The sequence below is a fragment of the Chlamydomonas reinhardtii genome, chromosome 14 (genome assembly GCF_000002595.2).
Source record: "Chlamydomonas reinhardtii strain CC-503 cw92 mt+ chromosome 14, whole genome shotgun sequence".
Lineage (NCBI taxonomy): Eukaryota > Viridiplantae > Chlorophyta > Chlorophyceae > Chlamydomonadales > Chlamydomonadaceae > Chlamydomonas > Chlamydomonas reinhardtii.
In genome coordinates this window covers 734,578-755,431 of record NC_057017.1, presented here as the reverse complement: position 1 = coordinate 755,431, position 20,854 = coordinate 734,578, and the positions used below count along the sequence as shown (strand labels likewise).

The 20,854-nt window shown below is 63.3% G+C and overlaps 3 protein-coding genes across 3 annotated transcripts in view; 1 reads left to right on the top strand and 2 right to left on the bottom strand.

Moving 5' to 3' along the window:
• Window positions 1-34: 34 nt before the first annotated feature.
• CHLRE_14g612800v5 (uncharacterized protein) lies at window positions 35-3,151 on the bottom strand. The gene is made up of 4 exons (XM_043070024.1): window positions 2,786-3,151; window positions 2,345-2,486; window positions 1,845-1,920; window positions 35-1,653 (listed from the first exon to the last, which is right to left on the bottom strand). The coding sequence occupies exons 1-4, from the start codon at window positions 2,995-2,997 to the stop codon at window positions 1,634-1,636; spliced, it is 450 nt and encodes a 149-aa protein (XP_042916697.1). The 5' UTR covers window positions 2,998-3,151; the 3' UTR covers window positions 35-1,633.
• Window positions 3,152-3,616: 465 nt separating this feature from the next.
• On the bottom strand, window positions 3,617-7,556 carry CHLRE_14g612750v5 (uncharacterized protein). Its single transcript, XM_043070023.1, has 6 exons — window positions 7,130-7,556; window positions 6,448-6,570; window positions 6,175-6,294; window positions 5,845-5,970; window positions 5,574-5,654; window positions 3,617-5,313 (listed from the first exon to the last, which is right to left on the bottom strand). The coding sequence occupies exons 1-6, from the start codon at window positions 7,286-7,288 to the stop codon at window positions 4,153-4,155; spliced, it is 1,770 nt and encodes a 589-aa protein (XP_042916696.1). The 5' UTR covers window positions 7,289-7,556; the 3' UTR covers window positions 3,617-4,152.
• Window positions 7,557-8,046: 490 nt separating this feature from the next.
• The window catches only part of CHLRE_14g612700v5 (uncharacterized protein), a 14,376-nt gene continuing 1,568 nt past the window's right edge, over window positions 8,047-20,854 (top strand). The window contains exons 1-31 of the mRNA XM_043070022.1: window positions 8,047-8,455; window positions 8,617-8,703; window positions 9,113-9,217; window positions 9,460-9,544; window positions 9,731-9,799; window positions 9,948-10,118; window positions 10,360-10,463; window positions 10,602-10,716; window positions 11,003-11,086; window positions 11,268-11,401; window positions 11,659-11,864; window positions 12,171-12,277; window positions 12,479-12,574; window positions 12,832-12,996; window positions 13,301-13,408; window positions 13,673-13,789; window positions 14,133-14,258; window positions 14,527-14,643; window positions 14,967-15,050; window positions 15,337-15,456; window positions 15,675-15,791; window positions 16,071-16,627; window positions 16,931-16,997; window positions 17,277-17,684; window positions 17,995-18,189; window positions 18,507-18,644; window positions 18,978-19,129; window positions 19,421-19,667; window positions 19,888-19,974; window positions 20,262-20,387; window positions 20,589-20,687. Of these exons, the coding sequence (XP_042916695.1) occupies window positions 8,361-8,455; window positions 8,617-8,703; window positions 9,113-9,217; window positions 9,460-9,544; window positions 9,731-9,799; window positions 9,948-10,118; window positions 10,360-10,463; window positions 10,602-10,716; window positions 11,003-11,086; window positions 11,268-11,401; window positions 11,659-11,864; window positions 12,171-12,277; window positions 12,479-12,574; window positions 12,832-12,996; window positions 13,301-13,408; window positions 13,673-13,789; window positions 14,133-14,258; window positions 14,527-14,643; window positions 14,967-15,050; window positions 15,337-15,456; window positions 15,675-15,791; window positions 16,071-16,627; window positions 16,931-16,997; window positions 17,277-17,684; window positions 17,995-18,189; window positions 18,507-18,644; window positions 18,978-19,129; window positions 19,421-19,667; window positions 19,888-19,974; window positions 20,262-20,387; window positions 20,589-20,687 (4,488 nt within the window). The 5' untranslated portion in view covers window positions 8,047-8,360. The remainder of the gene's footprint in view (window positions 8,456-8,616; window positions 8,704-9,112; window positions 9,218-9,459; window positions 9,545-9,730; window positions 9,800-9,947; window positions 10,119-10,359; window positions 10,464-10,601; window positions 10,717-11,002; window positions 11,087-11,267; window positions 11,402-11,658; window positions 11,865-12,170; window positions 12,278-12,478; window positions 12,575-12,831; window positions 12,997-13,300; window positions 13,409-13,672; window positions 13,790-14,132; window positions 14,259-14,526; window positions 14,644-14,966; window positions 15,051-15,336; window positions 15,457-15,674; window positions 15,792-16,070; window positions 16,628-16,930; window positions 16,998-17,276; window positions 17,685-17,994; window positions 18,190-18,506; window positions 18,645-18,977; window positions 19,130-19,420; window positions 19,668-19,887; window positions 19,975-20,261; window positions 20,388-20,588; window positions 20,688-20,854) is intronic.

Here is a 20,854-nt window from a genome sequence, read left to right as displayed (position 1 = left end):
GCTACCGTGCATGGGATTCCCTGTCCGCCAACGGTGTCCGTGGAGCTGTGGAGTGCACATCAGGCTCACGATGCAGCTACAGTGTCTCCGACAGAGGAGTGCGTCCAGAGTCCAGGCCTTGCCGCCTTGGCAGTCCCCCTACAGCTCCATGCTTGATCTCTTGCCCTGACCCGCCTTGTGGCCGCGCACTCCTGCAGTCCTGCCCTGCCGTTGCAAATTGTTTGCCATCCGCTGGGGTCTGGGTATCCGCTGAACCCTACGGGACTCCACCAACCTGCCTAAACACTGTCCCATCGCCTTTTGGGGTTTGTGGGCCGGGATGCTAGCCATCACACTCGGCACTCGTGATGGAACATGGCAAGGGGCAGGAAAGCGTAGTCCCGACTCGGCACTATCCTTCTCACCACCCTCTGCTCTTGCTTGTACTTGGACTTCAACAGATCCATCCTCTATCTTGTATTCTTGTTGCTATGACTTGCTGCTTCATCTCAGCTGTCTGGGCGGCCCAGACGGGGCCTCTCACGCGGTCACGCCCTGGCCGCAGCCAGCTCCAGCCTCGACCTGTCCGCATCGTACAGTTATTCCCCGTAAAACAAGCAGGTACCCTTGCACTCGCAATGCCGCCCAGTCGTAAGCGCTCTCCGTGTTACAATGGCCACACGTTGGGGTCTCGGCCAATTGCGGCACAGCGCGGCCTCAATTACTTGCGCCCCGTGCCCCTGCATCTCAGCAAAGCGTCGCAACGTAAGGAATCGACAGTCACCTCCAGACGTGTGGATGCGCGCGTTCGGCCGGCAGCGACAGACCGGCCGCCACGCCCATCTTCCACTAAGGGTACACCCGTATGGGATCACCGCTTCCCTTGCCATAATAAACAATATGCATATGGCTCGCACAAACTCTCAGTACTTATACCGTAATCGTGTCTGCTCCCCACCTATCCTGCCGATCAAATATCTAACACCCGGGCCCCTAACAAGCACCCACACCGAACAAACGATGTGTCGGGTCCTTGGGCCGCATGTGCAACATCCAGCATTCAGTTACCAACACGACTAGCAATCTCTGCTGCCTGCCACCTGCCTTGTAGATTTCCGCAATTCAACTTGTGCCTATCCACCTCGCGTTGTGCCGGCCCCGGGACCGTACAGCTTGTGTGCGCTCGACCCCAAAGCATACGCGCCTGAAAAGACATTACGATATCCAACACCCATTACTGATGTCCATTTGCAACCGCTTCACGCGTGTCCTAACGCCATGCGTATATGCGTATCCAGCTTCCTTCCGTAACTTCAGCGCGTGCCCGGATTTGAACCCAGCGACACCGCATTGCGGGCGTGAATGATGTACAGTTGAGTGCTGAAGCGAGCACACCGCGTCCAAAACCTAGGCCTTAACTCACACGCAACCATCATACCGTCCCTGGCGACTTGGAGGTGGCAACGGCAGCGGTGACCAGCGGTAGCCGCCGCATGCGTTACATAATGGACTTTCGGCAGCGGATGCGGCGTCAGACAGGCAGCGGGAAGGGCTGCACACGGTGTGCCGGCGCCGCTCCCCCGCTCCTTGCCTGCCCGCGTATCCCGCTCCACTCCTCCTCCGCGCCCTTCTCCATTCTCCTCCTCCGACTCCTCTAGCCCAGCATCGTTACCTCTGCAGCAGGTCGAAGAGGAAATCGTCAATGGCGTCCTGGACGTTTGCCAACGTCTTCGCGTCCAGCCCAGGCACCTTCGCCAGTCCATCCACAAGCTCGTCCAGTGCAACTACGAGCGTGTCCGTCACACTGTCGGCAATGGAGTCCACGGACGGGAGCGACGGAAGCGATATCGCGCCCAGGGACTCACGGTTGCTGATGGCTGCAAAGATGCCCGCGGCGACCAGCACGCCCAGGAAGGGCAGGCGCAGCCGCTCCAGCAGGTCCTAAGGAAGTTAAGAATTGTTGCGTTTGTCGTCGATCGGAGGACAGGATGGTGCCAGGAGAGCAAGAAGAGAGCCGACGTTGAGGTGGCGGCGGAGCGGCGGCATGGCGGCGGCACGCACGGCACAGCGGGCGCGGGGGAAAGCACACACGGGAACAGAGAGGGGGAAACAGAGCACAGATCAGGGCCAGCACGATAAGATGTATCTCATGCACAATGCGATACAGCATGGATGCAATTGAGCGTAGGACTACGCAGCCGAACACCCTAGCAGCGCGGATAGACATTTCATTACTGCACTGCTCCCACCACCGGTACGCGCCCGTGCGACCGGGTTGCCTCACCTGTGGCACCCAATCCTGATCCTACGTACACCACTAATGTCCACTGATACCCTGCCCGTTACTAAAGGGTAGAGGGCCCACCTGCACGCCGTTCTGCACGGACTCCACGGGGCCCACGGGCGGGGGCGCCTGGTACACGCCGAACGAGGCGCGGATGTCGCCGATGAGCAGGTCACAGTTCGAGTTGGTGATCTTGCTGAATGCAAGGATGTCAGCCGCTTGCCTGCGGTCAGCACGCAACGGAATCCATAATCGCAATTGCCACATCCATGTGTTGACAGAGTGCACTCCGCCCATGTCTGTTCCTCCATCCTGACCATTTAGCCTGACACACAGTGTAAGAATCCGCGCTAGGCAAGCGCTGCCATTTGCAGGCTCGCGAAGGCTGGCACAAGAACATCTACTACGCGTGACGCGTCGATGCGACCCAATTGCCGGTGTCAGCCCAGTCAAGCCATGCCAATCGCCACATGGACGCATCGCAGGCCAGCCCGCGGTCCAGCGGCCGCGCAGCGCACTCACTCAGTGAAACCAAGCTCCTGAAGCGTACGCTTTAGCTGCTCCCGCTGGCGCTTGGTAGGTGCATTGAACTCGTCCACAGCCACTTCCTCAACAGCCAAAGGCCCGTCTCGCCGGAAAATGCGAGCGCGGACACATGGCCGTGAGCACACAGGTCTCTGCGTAGACGGCCGCGCGCTGGAAACCTGGCGCCGTGCGAGCTGCTGGCTGAGCATTGTGGAGGCAGAGAGCTCCCGGTGGCGTCTGTAACAGAGCTACAAGTTGATAAGACTCAACTCAACGACCTCGCGAAGAACAGTTCGCGTGGCGAGGATACGCAGCAAGCGGCTAGCGCGCGTGCACTTGTTGGATGAAGACAGCAAATGAAACTAGATGAATGTGGTAGCGGGCCCGTTTCTGCGCCGGAGCGGATTTCAAGGGCGCCCAATTGCCTCATTGCGCCCCTGTAACCGCCGCGTAGCGCTGCGCAGCGTCGCTGGTTCTGAGGCCTTCTATGTCGCTCAAAATGCACAGTGAATAGGCACGGCGCGAGACTGCTTGTGGGGACCCACGGTCCCGTACTCCCGCGAGGCGCCGGCGGTGGCTTGGGCGGTGGCCCTTTCAGCGCGCCCCACACACCCGGTAATTGTTTGCGCGCGCGCGACGTTCTTCCATGTTTGATCGACGCCTGGGTTGGGCGTAACTTGTTTCTCGGGGCTCAGCTGTATCAGCCACGTGCCTACAACAATCTGCCCCTTGCCATGTCCCATCGCGTCCACATCGACACGGGCAGGGCCGTGCACCCAATCTCAAGGGTACGGCGTGCCCCCGCTTGTCGGGCTGTCCCTTCATTTGTAATCCGCATCCTTACATTCTGGCCCGAGCAATCCGCTACTGTCAGTCCCCCCTGGGACCGTATGGGCACGATAACGCTAATGCCCGCAAAAGCTTCTAGAAAGAGTGGCACACACGAGTGGCACACCAGGAATGCCTATCCCATCCGCGTGTGGGAACACGGAGACACGCCCCATCAACGGCGTCCCTTTTGATGTTGCACATGTACTTGTTGTTCACCCAAAGATGCAGTGTGCTATTGCAATCTGTCCTTTCTCACCCACAGGCCCACTGCGTTCACAACAGGCAGCTCGAGGCCTCGCCATCGAACCTGTCATGCTGCCAATTTGCACCTCCTGCTGAACACGCTTGCCACACAACCGCGCTTTGCGTCCTCATCGCCACACAACATTTTCATCCAGTCGTAACTTGTCAGCCCGTTACCATCATCTGCATGCCTGTCAATCTGCCCAAGCAAATGCAGTCTAGTAGTAGTCTGCGTCAGTCAACGAGTACGGTCATTGCATATCCACCGCGACTCCCTTGCTTTGTCTCCCTTACTTCTGGGGCTTGCCCTTGCCACTGCTTGCACTCGCCGTGCTGGAGGCGGAGGGCTTGCGGTGTGAGGACGCGCCCGACACTGACCCCACCGGTGGGTGCGGCTGCTTGCCACCGCTCGTGCCGCCCACGCGCGTCGCCAGCGCACGCGCTGCCGTACGCGAGTAGGGGACCGGCATAGGCTGCGAGGAGTGCTCCATTGGCGGCCCAGCATCAGCGTTTTGCCCCGCTGCCTCGCCCTCCTCCCCCTCCCCTGCCGGTGCTGACTCTGCCTCCGGCTCGCCCTCGGCCGCCGCCACGGCGGCCTCTGCCGCCTCCGCGCCCTCCGCGGCCTCCACCGCCGCGGCCGGCGGCTCTGCCGCCTCTGCGCCCTCCGCACCTTCTACGGCCTCAGAGCTGGCGTCCTGCCCGCCAGACGAGGGCCAGGCGCCTGCCGGCACCATGTCCTCATCCTTCAGCTCTGGGGCGCTGGGCTCACCCTCGGCATCCGCAGCACCCTCACCCTCGGCAGCGCCTTCCGCCAGCGCCTCCGGCTGCTCCTCTTGCTGAGGTGCCGACGATGTCTCTGCCTCCGGCTCCGGTGCAGCCTCCGGCGCAGCATCCGGCTCCGGTGCAGCCTCTGGCTCCGCCGCCGGCTCTGGCTCTGCCTGCGTCTCCTGTTCCGGCTCTGGCTCCTGTGCCGGCTCGGGCGCCGCAGGCATCGGCATTGGCACCGGCACCTCTACCCGCACCTCCACCGGCACCTCGACGCGCACCTCGTACGGCACCGGCACCTCCACCCGCACCTCGTACGGCACTGGAATCTCGTCGCGAACGATCATCAGCATGATGCGAATCCGCTCCTCCGGCTCCGCAGCCGGTGCAGCCGCCGCTCCCGCCCCCGTGCCTGCCTCGTCCGACCCCGCACCGCCTCCTCCAGGCAGCCTGTAGGTGCCGGCGGCCACGCCGCCGCGCGTGGGCGGCGCGCCGCGCTTGGTTTTGCGCAGCTCAAGCTGCAGCGCCCGCAGATCCTTGTCCTTCTCCTCCAACGACTTGGCGGAGGCCACCAGTTGCCGCTTGAGCGCGTCCTTCTCGCGCGCCGCCGCGGACAGGTTCTGGCGGTACAGCCTGGAGTCGGTGTCCACCTTGGAGCGCAGCACGCCCAGGCTGTGCTCCAAAGTCTGTGAGGACAGGAGGAGCACGGCAGCAGAGCGGGTCGGGCGTTGAAGTGATCAATTGAAATGGTGCAAATGTCAGACAAGACGTTGCCATAGCAGAAGCAGGTGGCGTGTGCTAGGATCGGGTGAGGCGGCGTGATTCGCACAAGCCAGGAAGGTCGCTGGGAAGTGGCGTCAGGCTTTGTTTCGGTGTAGGGCTGGTGTGCATGCGCGTTTTGTGCACCGCTGCGGAGCAGGTCTATCTCGTTCTTCCAGCAGCTCACCTCGACCTGGCGCGTCTTGAGCTCCAGCTGCTTCTTCAATGCCTCCTCCCGCTCCACTTCCGCTGGCGTCCGGGAGCACTCCTGCGGGGAGCGGCACATGCCGAACCGGCAGCGCGTTCAGCGTTTAATGCAGTTGGCCCGCTCACTATGTGCATGCCGCCAACGCTACCACACGGTGCCACCCATGCAGCTATGCACCACCATCCTGCAGTTGCACGCAGCCGCACGCACCACCCTGACGCAGCCTCACACGCACCACCCTCACGCTTACCGCCAGCTGCGCCTTGAGCCGCTCGTTGGCCTCGGACAGCGCCAGCACTTGGTTCTGCTGCTGCGTCACTGTGTGCTCCAGAGTCTGGTTGCGCTTCTTGTAGTTCTTGACCGTGTCGCGCAGACCCTATGCAGCGAAGATAACACGGACACAAATGGCGGTGCTGGCAGTGTGTGAGTGCTGTTGGCCAACGCGCACATGCAAACGTCAATTGCGCATGCCTCTTGCCGGCATTCCGTCACCCTTCCACTGCTCCACACCTCCGTTGTGCACAGGGACCCCGCGCACCAAATTCGCCCCACATGCCCCCCGCCCCAGCCAGCCACGCACCCGGTTGTCCTCCACCAGCGCCCTCATGCGCGGCGGCAGATCTGCCACCTCAGACACCGTGAAGTCCAGCGCGGTGCCGCCCGACTGCCGCTCCGCGTGTGCCTCCGCTCGGGCCATAAACTGCGCGGATAAAAGCACGCATACACGACTTATGGCTTGACGCGACGAGAGACGCACGAGGTGATGAGGACACCCGCCCCGGCAGGCTAGGCCTGTAAGCACCTAGCCTCATCCGGCCATCCTGCGCAGATGCGACACCGTTCACCCGCGCACCTTCTCCATGTCGCGTTTTTCCTCCTTAACCCGTTCCAGCTCCTTCTTCTGCTCCGCCGCCAGCGACTCCACTGAGGCGATGTAGTCTTGCAGGTCGTGCAGCAGCCCCAGGCTCTTGATTTGCTATGTTGGGAGCAGAGGGGGGCCGCACATGGCAGTACGAGCATGAGATATTTGCTGCATTTTGGGGCGACAGCGTAGGCCACTCTATTTGCGCCTGACCCTTCTGAGTTAGCTTCCAGGGCTGGGGGAGCTTGCGGGAATGCCGAGCCGCAGCTCGCACCAAGCGCGGTCAGCGGTGCTCGCAGCAACCGTGGTGCCGGGCCCTTCAGCTCCTCGACATGCAACGGCAACTGTAGACCGGCTCACGCGTGGGCCGCGTTGCCCTCCCAACCCTGACAACATGGTTATGGTCCAGCACGTCTCCCAAAGCAAGGTGACTGAATTTGGACATGGGAGTGATGGGAGGCGACCTGTAGCCTGTGAAAGCACTGAAGAGCTCCATTCTTCTCTGCACTTCGGTTACGGTACCGCCCGTCCGCACGCACACGCCTTCCCTATACAGCCAGTCCACACCCGCACACCACTAGCTCTCGCCTTCATTCGCCTACATTACTCCCCCCTGTTTCTTGCGCGGCCCTGTGCCGGTACGAAACCCGACAGGTCCCCGCCAAGTACTTGCCTGCAAGTGGCTGCTCTTCATGGTCGAGTTTGCAGTCTGGCCCCGACCCCCGCCAGGTGTTTTAGGGCTAGTGCCTCCGTTTGGTTGGTAAGCAACTAACGACGAGCCAGGGCGTAGAGGGGACTGGTTGGAAGAGCGTGGCCCCGCATTTGGTGACATCGTGGTTGGCGATGCGGTCTCTGCTACAACAGTTTCTGCCTCCGGTATTGTTACAGTTGCCATATTAGAGGTGGCTCCAAGCTATAGCGCGCGAGACCTTCAAGCACATTGGACTGGAGTTGCCTGGTTTCCTGGCACTTCAGGTTATGAACAAGATTATCCAACACTTTTAAGCGTGTACTTGTATTGATGACAGTAGAAGGAGTAGGTGTCTGTGCAAACACTTCGAATGCTAAAAGAGTCCACGCTTTGATGTACTGATTGATTTTAAGTAGTGCAAATGTACAGTCCAACAAATGATAACACAATTGAGGGTGGCCAAACACTTGAACTTCAAGTGGCTTGTGCCATTCGGTTTCCCCTCCGTCCCTTCCCAGACCCCGGCTTCGTTTCCCTGACTTCACACTAGGACATGTGCATGCCTCTGATAGGTGTTGCTGACTTAGTGCGTTAGCCTTACAACTTGGCTTGGGAAGCTGCCCGGACAGGAATGATGCTCAGCACCAAGCTCAGCACAAGTGTTAAAGCGGTGTTAACTTCGTGCAGCTGTGTGTGGCGCTTGCACAAGGCCTATCATAGACAGCTCTCCGTTCCATGCTACAAGGACTGTGATTGTGGTACAGATAACTATCCACCCGCAGGTCGCAGGCGAAGGGCAGCGGCCGGGGCTGGCGGGGGGCTGGGCGTGTCGTTGCGATGGACGAGGGGTCAAAACACATCGTCAAACGCGGCACATCGGCAGCCTCTACCATTTTGCATATGACTCTGAGCTTCTGGGCTTGAAGGCTTACATGTACAGGTCGCTCAGCCGCGACTAACCTGGATACTGGCGATTTCTCCTTGGCTGAAGGCCCTTAAGCTTTTCTAACTTTGCAATTTGTCGAATACTTTGAAATCATAATCAAAGAAAACACATATAAGCAGCGCCATAGAGGAAACCTGCGCTTCGAAGAATGGCGAGGGAGCGTGACTCCCGCGCCTTGTCGCCATTCTGAATACTAGACTATCAATAAACAGAAGACTGCTGGTGCTGGCGACGTAACGGCGACGTGTGCTGGGAAACAGAGCGGAAATGGCGGAGGGCATTGGCACCTTCGGGACGCTGTCCCGCGATGTGCTCGAGGAGAGGCTCATGGAGGCTCGGAGGACGTATCGGCTGAACATGGGGTGGGTGCACCGTGACCTGGCGACGCGGCACTCGGCGGTCAGCTGTGCACCGCGGACGCTGGCCCTAGGCCACGGAGGGAGTTCCCGTCGGCCCAGTTGTGCGGCCAAGAACCACTGCGGCCCTGTCACTAGTCTAACAGCTGATTTTCTCGTGCTTGCAGCTATGCGGGGCTCAAGCAGCTGCCTCCGGGCTTTGTGGAACTGGTGAAGAAATACAACCCCCACATCACGGAGCTGGAGCTATCCAGGTAGGGGCGCAACTGGACAGACGGGGGCTGGAAGATGACCGCGGGGTTGGAGAGCCAAGCAGAATGAGAAGATGACCGTATGGAGCAACTCTTGAGTGCGTATGGAAGTGTGTGCAAGGCGGATTGCGTGCAAACACCACATGGGGGCTGAAGACAAGCCGGCCTCAGGCCAGCGGTGGTTCCGCTCATGCCTACTTGCCTGCATGGCACTAGCTACGATGATGGCTGCGGGACTGCAGCTTGCGGGTCACAGCCTAGTGCCCCACACGGGCACCCTCGCACTGTGTGCGCCGTGTGCGCCAGCCCGCGTGCTCAGCCCATGCTGCGCAGTCCTCACCCTTGCTTCCCCCCCTCCCGCAACGCCCCTGCAAAACCCCGCCCCTGCAAAACCCCGTCCCTGCCCCTCCAGTAACGACCTGACGGACCTGCCGGATGAGCTGGAGGAGTTCCGCTACCTGCGCATCCTGCGCCTCAAGTACAACCAGCTGAAGCGGATACCGGCGGTGGTGTACAGGTGCGTCCCCTCACTCACGGGCGCGAACAAGCGCACAAGCGCCAACGGAGGGAGAGAGTGCGGGCGACAGGCTCGGGCCATTAGGCGCAACGGCGGATGTCGCGGAAGAGGGAGGAAAGGGAAGGTGTGAAGGGACAACATGCCGCGCACTCGTGCGGCTTGCAGCGCAGGGCGTGCCAAACCAAGTTAGTGCATGTACGCCTTAACTTCATGTGTATGTTCTTGTTGCGTTATAATTACAGGCTGCCGCAGCTCATGGTGTTTGACGCTAGCGGCAACCGCATTCAAAAGGTGGACGACGCCATTGGGCACCTGTCGCTGCTCAAGGTGCGGACACAGCTACTGGCAAATGGAGGAATGGGCGAATGGCGCTGGGGTGCATGGGGGACGACCGGAGTGGCGGAGCAGGTTGGGTTGCTTGGCTGGCGCCCTGATTTGGGGACTGCATTCTTCCCAGGACCAGCACGTATACCCACAAATGCTTGGGTCATAACCGTGCGTGCCGCCGCGCAGGAGCTGGACGTGTCGGGCAATGAGATCACGACGCTGCCGGAGTCGCTGTCGACGCTGCCCAAACTGGAGGTGAGCTGAGCCGTCGGGGCGCAATTTAATGGCACGAAGGTCGCGTGTAGCAACTCGCTTCCGAACGTCAGCACTCGCCCACCCAGCTATGCACACATGCGTCATGGGACCTACACACGGCCCCCACCGCCCGCCTCTGCTCGCCCAGGTACTGCAAGTGGAGAACAACCGGCTGGAGCTGCTTCCCGAGAGCCTAGGCGAGCTGCCCGGCGTGATCAAGATGGATCTGTCCACAAACAACCTGCGCTACCTGCCCGCCAGCATGGGGCAGCTCAAGAAGGTGCAGCGCATCGACGTCGGCAACAACCTGCTCACCAAGGTATGCGTGCGCAGGCGCGCGTGGGGGGGATGTCAGGTTGGGACGTGCGCGTTGGGTGATTGTAGGCTTGTAGGTTTGAATGAGGGCTGAGGGAGGAGAGAGGCGCAGCGTCATGTGGGTGGGGTGCAGGGACAGCTCCCCGCGATTCTGCGGCACCTGCCCGCGCGCACCTTTCTTGGTGTCGCGTGCCTTCGTGCCTGCCTGCCTTCCCAATGCCACTGCTCCTGCCTTCCTACTCCAGGTGCCCCCCAGCATGGGCCACCTGAAGACGCTCAAGGAGTTCAACCTGCGCTACAACCACCTGGACGACAGATACAAGGCCAAGGTGGAGGAGGGACTGTCCAAGTGAGTCGTCGGACCAGGGGAGGGGCGGGTAGTTCAGTCCGGACCCAGACTGGACACGGGGGGCTGAGCTGAACTGTTCGGTTGCCATTGTAAGAACCTCTCTCATCAACTCACCTTCACTGACGCTTGATCAAACAGGTTCCTGGCCTTCTTGCGTGAGGAGGAGGAGCGCGAGCGGCTGGAGGAGATTGAGCGGCTCAAGCCCATCGGCACGCCCGTGGGGGCCTACCTGGAGTACCGCTGCAAGGCGGAGGTGAGGGGAAGAGGCAGGGGGCAGAGCAAGGGGGAAGAGGCAGGGCTGCATGCAGCTGGCGGAATTGGGCTGTTGGGGTTAGTCTAGGGTTAGTTTGGCAGGAGGCGTTGTTTTCTGTTGGCGGCAGTTGGGCACGGCTATAGCGCGTCCTCCATGCTTGCAGCTCGTACAGCAGGACATGTAGAGAGCTTAGGTTCCTCATCAAGTCGTGCCGTTGGTTTCTGATCCAGATACCTGTATTTTGTTCACACATGGCCCTCATCCACGCTTTGTGCACCCAATACAGGTGGGCCAGGTGGTGAAGACGGACATGGGCGAGACGACAGTGGACAACAGGTGCTGGATTCGCACCGGACACACGCTCACACAGGTGCGCAGCCCTGGCCCCTCTCGGTTGATGTGGGGTTGGATACCACAAACTCATCCCCCCAGCTGCTGCTTGGCTGCGTCACAAGTTGTTGCACGCTGGCCGGCCCTAGCCCTCCAGCCACTTAACATGTTACTTGTGTTGGCTGCCTGTCGCTGCAAACCCGCGTCCCTCCCCCCCGCAGGTGGGCTCCATGCTGCTCATCTTCGGCGGCCAGCTGCAGAAGGACGGCTCCACCACCAACGACCTGTTTTGGATGACCATGGACCGAATGGAGTGGCACAATCAGCCCTGCAAGGGAGAGAAGCCGCCGCCACGGTGAGGGACGGAGCGGGATGGGTGTGACCAGCAGCTGTGGCTACATGAGCGGCCAGGCAATGAGATGGAGGCGCCTGTTTGGGCGAGACAGGGGTCCACCTGAACGTGTCATCGAGACCGTCCGCCTCCCACAGTATCACCACCACCTCCTCCACTAGCTCCATGCAAGCGTCGTCGCATCTCGCCAACTCCTAAGCATGCCTTGGACCCCGCTCGCGGCTCCCCGCCCGCCGCCTCCGCCCCCCCACCTTGCACAGCTACAACCACGCCGCCTGCTACGACGAGGAGAACAACCGGCTGGTGGTGTTTGGCGGCCGCACGGCGGAGCGCAAGCGCCTCAACGACATTTACTTTCTGGACCTGGACAGCTGGACCTGGTTCAAGCCCTCCACGGAGGGCACCGCGCCCACCCCGCGCGAGCAGGCGGTCGCAACCTTCTGGGCGGGAAGCATGGTGCTGTTCGGTGGGTACCGGTAGTTGGGGAGGGGAGGGGGTGGGGGCGGGGCGGGGCAGGGGAGGGGCAGGGGCAGCAGGCCTGCATTTGCGGGGGGGGGGGGTTAGGGAGCTTAAGGGAGAGGGCTTGTTCTGGTGCATTACATCCGGTGGGCTCTTGGTTTGCGTGCCTTAAGCCCGCAACCTTGTGCTCGAGACTGTCGTGAACCCCTGCGGAGCCCGACCTCGCTTCCCTGCCTGCTCCCTCGCCCCCGCCCTGTGCCCCCGCCCCTCACCCTCACCCCTCGCCCCGCCCTGCCTCCCCGCCTCCCCGCAGGCGGTCACGCCATCGGCGGCCGCACCAACGACCTGTTCCTGCTGGACCTGGGCGCCTGGCAGTGGAGCCAGCCAGCCTTCAGCGGCACAGCGCCCAGCCCGCGCCAGGTGCGGGGCCGGGAAGGAGGCCGCATGTGCTCCGGGTGGACACCCGCATGTGCCTGAGCACATCTAAAATTTGCCTGGAGTCCCCCACGCTTCGTTGCTCCCAACAACTGGTCGCCGCAACTTGCGGTGCTACCCGCGGGAGTACTACGCAATGCTCCTAACAATGCTCTTGACATGCCCTCCCTCCCGCCCTGCCGTCAGGCCTGCGCGCTGTGCATCGGGCACGGCAACCTGTTGTTCGTGCACGGCGGCCGCAACAACTTCGTGCTGGAGGACCTGCACGTCATGGACTTCGTGGTGAGCGCGCGTGCGGGGCGTGCGGGGGCCGGCTGCGGGCCGGGAGAACGCGGGGCACAGGGCGCGGAAGAAGGCGGAAGGGATGCGATGTTGTATGCGTGGCCAGTGCGACGCACGCGCGCCCGACGCGCCACGTGCCACCGCGACGTGTACACCCACTGGCCGGCGTACGAGCGCTGATGCCCCGCCGCCCGCCCTCCTGCTCTCCCCCCCCAACTAATCATGATTGTAACCCCCACCCCGTGCCCCCTGTGCAGAGCAAGAACTGGACTGAGATCCCCTGCGAGGGCCGCGTGCCGCCGCCGCGCCACAGCCACCGCATCACCGTGCACCGCGACCAGCTGTACCTGTTGGGCGGGCTGGACGAGCTGGGTGCGCAGTCCGTGGCCATGTACCGCGTGGCGCTGCCGGCGGGGCAGCAGGTGGGAGCGGGGAGGCGGGGAGGGGAAGGGGAGGTGTGCCCGCCTACGGTGTTCCGAGTAAGCAACAGGGACAAGAAGATGGGAAGGCGTTTAGCCGTATATGCGGTACTTAGGTCATACGGTGTATGCTCAAGCCCAACGAGTCGGTCCCGGTGAAAGCCAAAGAATTGGAGAAGGGGTTAGGGCCAGGGGTTAGGGAAGAGGCGCTGGACCCAGATCCATGGCTGTACAAGCTGCTGACACGACAACGCGTGCCGCTGCCCCCCGCGCCACCCCTTCTGCCTGTCGCCCCCACCCTCACCAGGACACGTACGCCACCTCCAAGCCCAAGTGGGTTGAGTGGGACAGTGAGCTGCCGTACAACAAAAACCGCACCGCCACCCTGTGGAACGGAACCATCTCCATCTACCAGGTGCGTGGGGAGCGGCGAGGAGGCTCCAGGGAGGGGGCATGGCCCCCAGATGGTAGTGTATGGGCGGCGCGGTCGGGGCGTTACGTTACGGCGCCAGAATGATACGCAGGGTCACATCCCAGTATTTTGTACTGAACCAGAAAACGCATGCTCGTTACATATTTGATAGCGCGCTTCACAATCAAGTGCTGAATCAGGCTGGACTTGCCATCCCCTCTTCTCTCTCTCCTCTTGACACCTTTTGGTCCACCCGCTCCCCCACAGCTGGGCAGCAACACGCTGGGCCGCGTTAACGACGACGATGCGGAGAAGGGGCTGGTGTTCTGGGACGTGTTCAAAACAGCCAAGCTCGACAACCTCAAGCCGAGGCAGCTGGCGGAGGTGGGAGCCGGAGGCGGAGTGGGAGTGCGCGGGGCCACGGGGATGGAAGTGGGAGCGGGAATGGGAGCGAGCGGGGGCAGTGGGTCAGAGGGATGAGGAGGGCCAGGGCAAGGGGGAAGAGTTCCAGGGTTAGATATTGTGGTGAGTGAAGGGACTCTAGGGAGGGATAGGCCAAGGAGGGGATGGCGCGGGTACGGTTCGCCGGACTGTGTATCTGCGGCTGAAGGCGCCGGTGCACTTGGCAGGTGCACGTGTCGCCCCGCGCCACGTCGCGCCCCTCCCACTCTCGGCCTGCACCGCCTTCACCGGTGTGCCCGCCGGCTGCTGTGCCGTGTGGTCGCAGGATGAGCTGCGGCCCAAGAACGCCAAGCGCATGCGCGTGCAGCACACCATCAACACCGCCGGCAAGATGCCGCGGTCCTTCACGCAGCACTCGGCACACGAGGCGCGCGTGCTGCAGTATGTGCAGGTGTGTGTGGGTGTGTGGGTGTATGGGAGCAAGTCTGGCATCGTACAGGTGTGTGGTGCAGGGATGTGCGGCCAGCCGCGGCCATTCAACCAAGTAAACCCATACGCAACCCCTCATCAGCGCTCTCGCCACTTGTGGCTTTCTCCATGACAGCAACCTCGGCACCGCACGCCTTCGCCCTTTGCCGCTCTACCTCACCACTATACCCGCCCCCCCCCCCCAAAATCACCACCACCCGCGCCCAAACAACACTCGCCCACCTCCACAGGACTTCCAGCGCATCTTCGAGGAGCTCTACCCCTACCGCCGCCCGCTGTACCTGACGCCGCGCAACGAGTGCGGCGTGCCCAAGTTTGTGTGTACCAGCCTGCGACCCAGCCAGTTGGTGAGCGGCCGGCGCAGCCGCTTACCAATCTACCACGCCTGCTACCGTACTTGCGTGCTGCGTAACGGCCTTTCATAATCTACCGCATATAGCTACCTGCATGCGACTGGAAGTGATGGCTACTTGAGCGCGGCTTACATGCGGCATGCCGTCCCTCGGTTAGAATGGCCGTGCCCCTCTTCCCTCACACCTCGCGCCCTCACTTCGCGCCCTCCTCCCCTCCCCTTCTCCATCCACAACCCCCACCACCACCACCACCACCACCACCGCCACCACCACATTCTCACCTTCCCGACCCCCTTCTGTGCCCCCCCCCTGCTCAGGTGTACACGGAGCTGTACGACCTGGACGGAGCCAGTCAGTTCGTGGCGGACTTCCTCAGCTACGAGCCGCTGGAGGACCCGCTGGTGAGGGTTGTGGAAGGGCCGGCCAGGGGAGGGAGGGCGGGAGCGGGGTGGCGTGCAGCGTCCCATGATAGCTGAAGGGGGTAGCTGCAAGATCAAGACGGCGCAGGGGGTGGGTGGTCAGGTCAAGACAGCGCTTGTGTGAGGTCGTAACAGGCTTGGTACAGGACTCGCGTTGACGGTTAATCCCTGCCCGCCACCTCGCCCGCCTCCCCAGTTAATCACTTCGCACTCCACCTAAACGGCTACCCCCCCCCCCCCCAACCCCCACGCCCGCTTGCCTCCGCAGCACCCTCCCGACACGCTGCCCAGCCCCATGTCGGCTCTGGAGTGGCGCGCCGGCGACTCGTTCGACATGGCCACGGTGCTGGCCAGCATGCTGCTGGGCGTGGGCTACAACGCGTTCGTGGTGGGTGCAGAGGCGGTGAAGGGGAGGAGGAGGAGGAGGTGGCTAGGTGTTCGTGTGGGCCGCGCTTGGGGGAGCGGGAGGAGGGATTTCCGGGTGAATGCAGCTCGTACACTGGAATTTGGGCTTAAACGATTTGCACCAGCCGCTCGTTCCGAGGCCCCTATCGAGACCTGCCTAACACCTGCTGCCTGGACTCCACCTCCCCCTGCCGCGCTCAGGTGTTGGGCTACGCGCCCGGGCCCGTGGTCCAGAACGACCAGCGCAACACCGTGTGCACAGTGCTGGAGCGAGAGGCGGCGGCGGCGGCGGCGGCGGCCGCGGCGGGTGGCGCAAAGGTGTGTGCGCGCGTGCCTGCTGGGAGCGGGGTTCGCTGGGTTGTATGCCCAACTCAGGAGTCCCAGACATGGGGGGCGGAGCGTTCTCATGGCATGGGTCCAGACCCTTGTGCCCCGCTGCGCTGTCGATACCGGCGACCACCCTTGCCAGCACCCTCATGCACTCCCTTCCCGGCTGTCCTGGCTCTGACTGGCGCCATGCGCCCCCCCCCCCACTCCACTTCTTAATTAATCATGAATGTAACCCCTCGCCTCCCGGTATGCATTCCCCATCCTCAGGACCTGGCAGCAACCAGGACGGGCGCGGGCGCGGTCAGCCGCAAAGTGACCGAGGCCGCCACGGCCCCCGGCGCCGCAGGCGCCGCCGCGGCGGAGCCGCGCGGCCCTCGCTACCTGATCAAGCCCCTCGCCACCCTGCAGAGCAAGGTGCTGGCAGCCAAGGGGCTGGGCGCCACCGGCTCCTCCTTCGGCGCCGCCGGCGGCCTGCCAGCCGGCGGCGGCGCCGCCGGCGCGGACGAGGAGGACGAGGGCGCCGATGCGGCGGAGGACGACGGAGCCGTGGGCGACCCCACCGCGGCGGCGGCGGCGGAGCCGGCGGCCGTGGCGGAGGAGGAGGAGGAGGAGAGCGGCCCTTGCAAGTTTGTCCATGCCTGGGTGATGGTGCTGCCTGGCAAGCGCGAGGTGACGGAGGCGATGTTCATTGAGCCAAGCACCGGGCGCAAGTACGCGCTGGGCGACAGCCCCTACCGCGGCATTGAGATGCTGTGGAACCACCGCAACTTCTGGGTGTGCATGCAGCAGCCCGCGCCGCACAGCGACTCGCGCGCTGACCCCAGGTGGGAGGGCTGCGCGTGGCCTGGGTGGGGCGCGGGGGGGGGGGGGGCTGGGCGCGGGTGAGAAGGGGGCAGGGAATGGCGAAGGACAGGGGGCATGGGTGTATACGGTCAGCTGGGATCGAGGAGTGACAGGTCGTGCGAGGGGGCCTACGGCGTGCATGTGTGGCGTGCTGTCGCATTCCTAACTCTGCAACCCCGCACGGTGTTCTCACGCCGGCCCGCACCCGCTGCGCCGCTCCAACACGGCCTTCTCCAGATGAGTTATGCCTGGACCCCACCTTGTCCTCCCCCCCGCCGCCGCAGGGACGTGTCGTACGACCTGTCTGACCCCACCAAGTGGGAGCCCGTGTTCGAGGACCGCGGCATGCGGGTGAGGCGGGAGGGGGCATTGTAAATACCGGCCAAACAAAACTAAACCCAGCCAAACTAGCGGAGCACTGGCAGAAGGGAAGTGGGCATGCGGACATTGACGGGCGTGGAGAGGGGAGCTTAGGCATAGGGCGTTCGCACTGATGAGAAGTGCAGGAACAGGGTAGGGGGGTATGGGGCAACTCTTAAACGTGGACACTTTCATTTCCAGTACTTTCCTCCGCCACCGACTTCATTCCACCCTGCCGCCTGCCTCTCTAACACCGCCTGTCCCCAACAGAGCCGCGCCGACGGCAATGCCGACGAGTCCGAGGTGGCGCGGGCGGAGGGCGGCGGCCGCGGCGTGGGCCGCCAGGACTCCTTCCGGGCTGGCGGAGGCGGCGGCCTGGGCGCGACGCTCAAGGCCGGCGGGCCCAAGACGCCCTCAGCCGCCGCCGGCAAGGGCGGCGGCGTGGGCGCCATGAGCATCGCTCAGCGCATGGCGCAGCGCAACAAGCTCGCCACGCCGTCAGGCGGCGGCGGCGGCGGCGCGGGCGGCGACACGCCCCCTCGCACGGCGGAGACGGAGGGCGGCGGCGGTCTGGATGACGGCGAGGGCGTCGAGGCGGAGGTGGTGCCCGACATCCCGCCCAGCTGGGTGCCCAAGCTCACCATCCCGCGCGACGCCTTCGACATGCGCTGCCCGCGGGTGAGCGCTGGCTGTGTGTTGGGACAGCGCAAGGGGTCGAGCGCGGGAGACTAGAGCGTGTGTGTGTGTGTGTGTGTGTGTGTGTATGTGTGTGTATGTGTGTGTGTTTTGCGTGCTGGCTTGTGTGCATGGCTGGCCTTCGGCGCGCCTTGGCCCGCCTGGTGACGTGTTTAGACCCGGTTGTGGGCTGCAGCGCTGCTGTTGACCTGACGCAGGGAACTATACCTCTTCTCCTTAACCCTTCAACTCCCCGCCAACCCCTCCTCCCACGCCCTCCTCCCCATCCCTGTGCCTCCCCCCCTCCTCCCAGGGCTCCAAGCTGACGCTGTACCGGCGCGCGCAGCACGAGATCTTCGCGCGCTTCGGCGACTGCAGCCGCTGGGACGGCATGGTGGAGCGGCTGGTGCTGTACGCGGACGAGGAGCGCACCGTGGTGACGGAGATACGGGAGACCTTCACGCGGAGGAGGGACAAGCTGCGCGAGCGGCGCGTGTACCCGCAGAAGGTTTGTGTGTGTGTGTGTGTGTGTGTGTGTGTGTGTGTGTGTGTGTGTGTGTGTGTGTGTGTGTGTGTGTGTGTGTGTGTGTGTGTGTGATTGTGTGTAGAGATGGGTGGGTGAGGGTGGGGGTGAGGGCGTGGGGTGAGGGTGAAGGCGGGGTTTTAGTTACCTGTGCTCAAGATGCACCGCAGTGGCTGGCAGACTTGCAAGGGCCGAACCAGAGAGCCCATGGCACGGGATGGTGGGAGGGTGAAGGATAACGCGAACCGCCCGCCTCCTCACGCGGCCCCCTTCACCTCCACTGTTCCACCTGGCCCCTGCAGGACACCACCATCGAGCACTTCAACCGCGGCAGTGTGTTCGCGCTCAAGGACATCCTGACAGTCAAGAACGACCGCCGCGTGTTCAACTACTACGCGGCCGCGAGGCTGGACGGACTGGAGAAACGCGAGGAGCTGGAGGTGGGGCGTGGGGGTGTGGGGGCGTGGGAATGTGGGGGTGGGCGGGATGATGGGTTGGTTTGGGTGGATAGGTGGTCGTGTAGAAGTGTGGAGACGACGGCCACCATTCAGCCTAAGGAACAGGAAAGGTGGGAGGGGCTGTTACCTTCCTTTAGATCCTCAATGCCCAATGCTCATCCCGGAGGAGGCACACGTGGCTGTCAAACCTCACGCTGTAACCCCACGCTGCCCCCCCTCATGTGGTAACGACTTCGTCTGCAGTCTTCAGTGCATCCTGTACCGCTTTTCCAACCATCTTTGCATCCCCCCCCCTGCCCCCGCCCCACATGGCAGGGCCGCAAGGTGATCCAGTACTACACGGGCCGTGACGACCGCCTCATCTACATCAGCGCCACATACGCAGTGGACCCCGCGGCGGCAGCGGCGGCGGCGGCAGCGGCGCTGGATAACGGTGGCGGCGAGGGTGGCGAGGGCAACGGCGAGGAGTGAGTGGGCGTGAAACGTGTCCCAACGACGTTTCCTTTTGCCTGGCTCACACGTGACCCCTTCTACCGTCAAACCCCAGCCAGCTAGTGGTCCCGCCTGCCCCGCATCGCCGTCTCCGGCGTATCCATTCCGCGCACTCCCGAACCGTCCGTCAGCAACAAGGCCGACCCCTTACCCTCCCTCCCTTCCCTCCCTCCCTCCCTTCCCTCCATCCCTCCCTTCCCTCCCTCCCCTCCCTTCCCTGCCTCCCTCCCTTCCCTCCCTCCCGCCCTCCCCCGCCCCCATCACAGCGAGGCCTCCAGCCGCCGCTCCACGCGCAAGTCCAAGCGCGGCGGCGACTCCAAGCGCCTGCTGCCCATCCGCAAGATGACCCAGAAGTTCGGGCGCAACCCGGCCCTGGACGCCGACGCAGACGTGGCCAAGCGGGTCTACTACCTGGCGGAGGGGCGGCTGCGGGTGGACTACCACTTCGGCACGCACCGCATCACCAACAGCAGCCGCACATTCACCAAGGACGGCCAGAGCCAGATCGTGCAGGTGAGAGAGGAGGGGGGGAGGCTCTTGGCACACACACACACACACACACACACACACACACACACACACACACACACACACACACGTGTTGCTTCATTCACTCCTTCCCCCATATACCAATCCTCTCACCAAGAATCACATGCACCACCACGCACCCACGCGCGCACCCACCTTTTTTTTAAATGATCATGAATGTAACCCACCCACACGCACCCTGCAGGTGGACCCTCTGGCCCCCCGGCCCCAGCCCTCGGCGCTGCTCGAGGAGTACAGCTCCCTGTTGGTGGCGGAGAAGGACTGCCTGCAGGTGCGTGGAAGAGGGTGGCGGGCGAGGGGTGGGGAAGGGGAAGCGCAAGGGAAAGGGCCCTGGGGCGTGAGGGCGCATGCGGGCGCAAGGGTGAGGGGCACTCATGCTGCAGGTGGCAGTGGACAGGGGGTGAGGTGCGGCCGTGTGTGTGATCGTACCCAGCGCACAGCGCGGCACCCTGCATCCTGACGCTGATGCGCCCGCCCACTCCGCCCCCTCCCCAACGGTGCCCTGCTCCTCGCTTTTCCCCCCTGCCGCCTGACTTATCCGCAATGCTGCCCCCGCAGTGGGTTCGCGACGGCGAGTGGGAGATCAGCGAGATCATCCGCACGCGCACCAACCAGGAGCAGAACATAACGCTGGAGACGCCCTACTACGACATCGTGCGAATCAAGGCCGAGGAGAGCGAGGAGGTTGGTTGCTGGGCTGTGTCTTACCGGGAGCTGCGAGTGTGTGGCATGCAAGGGTGCGCCATCCCCTTCCCGTGCCCCGCACGACACCCATGGCCTTTCTCCCCTCTTGACACCGTCATCCCTGGCCCCGCCCAACACACACACACACACACACACACACACACACACACACAACCCCGCCTGCTGCGCCCGGCCCTGCAGGAGGAGGAGGAGGCGGCCGAGGCCACCTACGACTACCTGTCGCCCTTCCTGCCCACACTGCTGGGTACGCAGCAGCTCAGCCGCGGACAGGCGCTGGAGGTGAGAGGTGGAGGCAGGGAGGGAGGGAGGCAGGGAGGGAGGGAGGGAGGGAGGGAGGGAGGCAGGGAGGGAGGGAGGGAGGGAGGGAGGGAGGGAGGGAGGGAGGGAGGGAGGGAGGGAGGGAGGGAGGGAGGGAGGGAGGGAGGGAGGGAGGGAGGGAGGGAGGG

What these genes read in the sequence shown, in the direction of transcription:
- CHLRE_14g612800v5 (XM_043070024.1), bottom strand. Translation starts at nt 2,997, where the DNA reads ATGCTCAGCCAGCAGCTCGCACGGCGCCAGGTTTCCAGCGCGCGGCCG. An exon ending in CAGGAGCTTGGTTTCACTGA is followed by an intron (nt 2,487 to 2,785) that starts GTGAGTGCGCTG and finishes TGCTGACCGCAG; the next exon opens with GCAAGCGGCTGACATCCTTG. An exon ending in CTTTGCAGCCATCAGCAACC is followed by an intron (nt 1,654 to 1,844) that starts GTGAGTCCCTGG and finishes GACCTGCTGCAG; the next exon opens with AGGTAACGATGCTGGGCTAG.
- CHLRE_14g612750v5 (XM_043070023.1), bottom strand. Translation starts at nt 7,288, where the DNA reads ATGTCACCAAATGCGGGGCCACGCTCTTCCAACCAGTCCCCTCTACGC. An exon ending in TGAAGAGCAGCCACTTGCAG is followed by an intron (nt 6,571 to 7,129) that starts GCAAGTACTTGG and finishes CTCCCAACATAG; the next exon opens with CAAATCAAGAGCCTGGGGCT. An exon ending in GGCTCAAGGCGCAGCTGGCG is followed by an intron (nt 5,655 to 5,844) that starts GTAAGCGTGAGG and finishes CGCTCCCCGCAG; the next exon opens with GAGTGCTCCCGGACGCCAGC.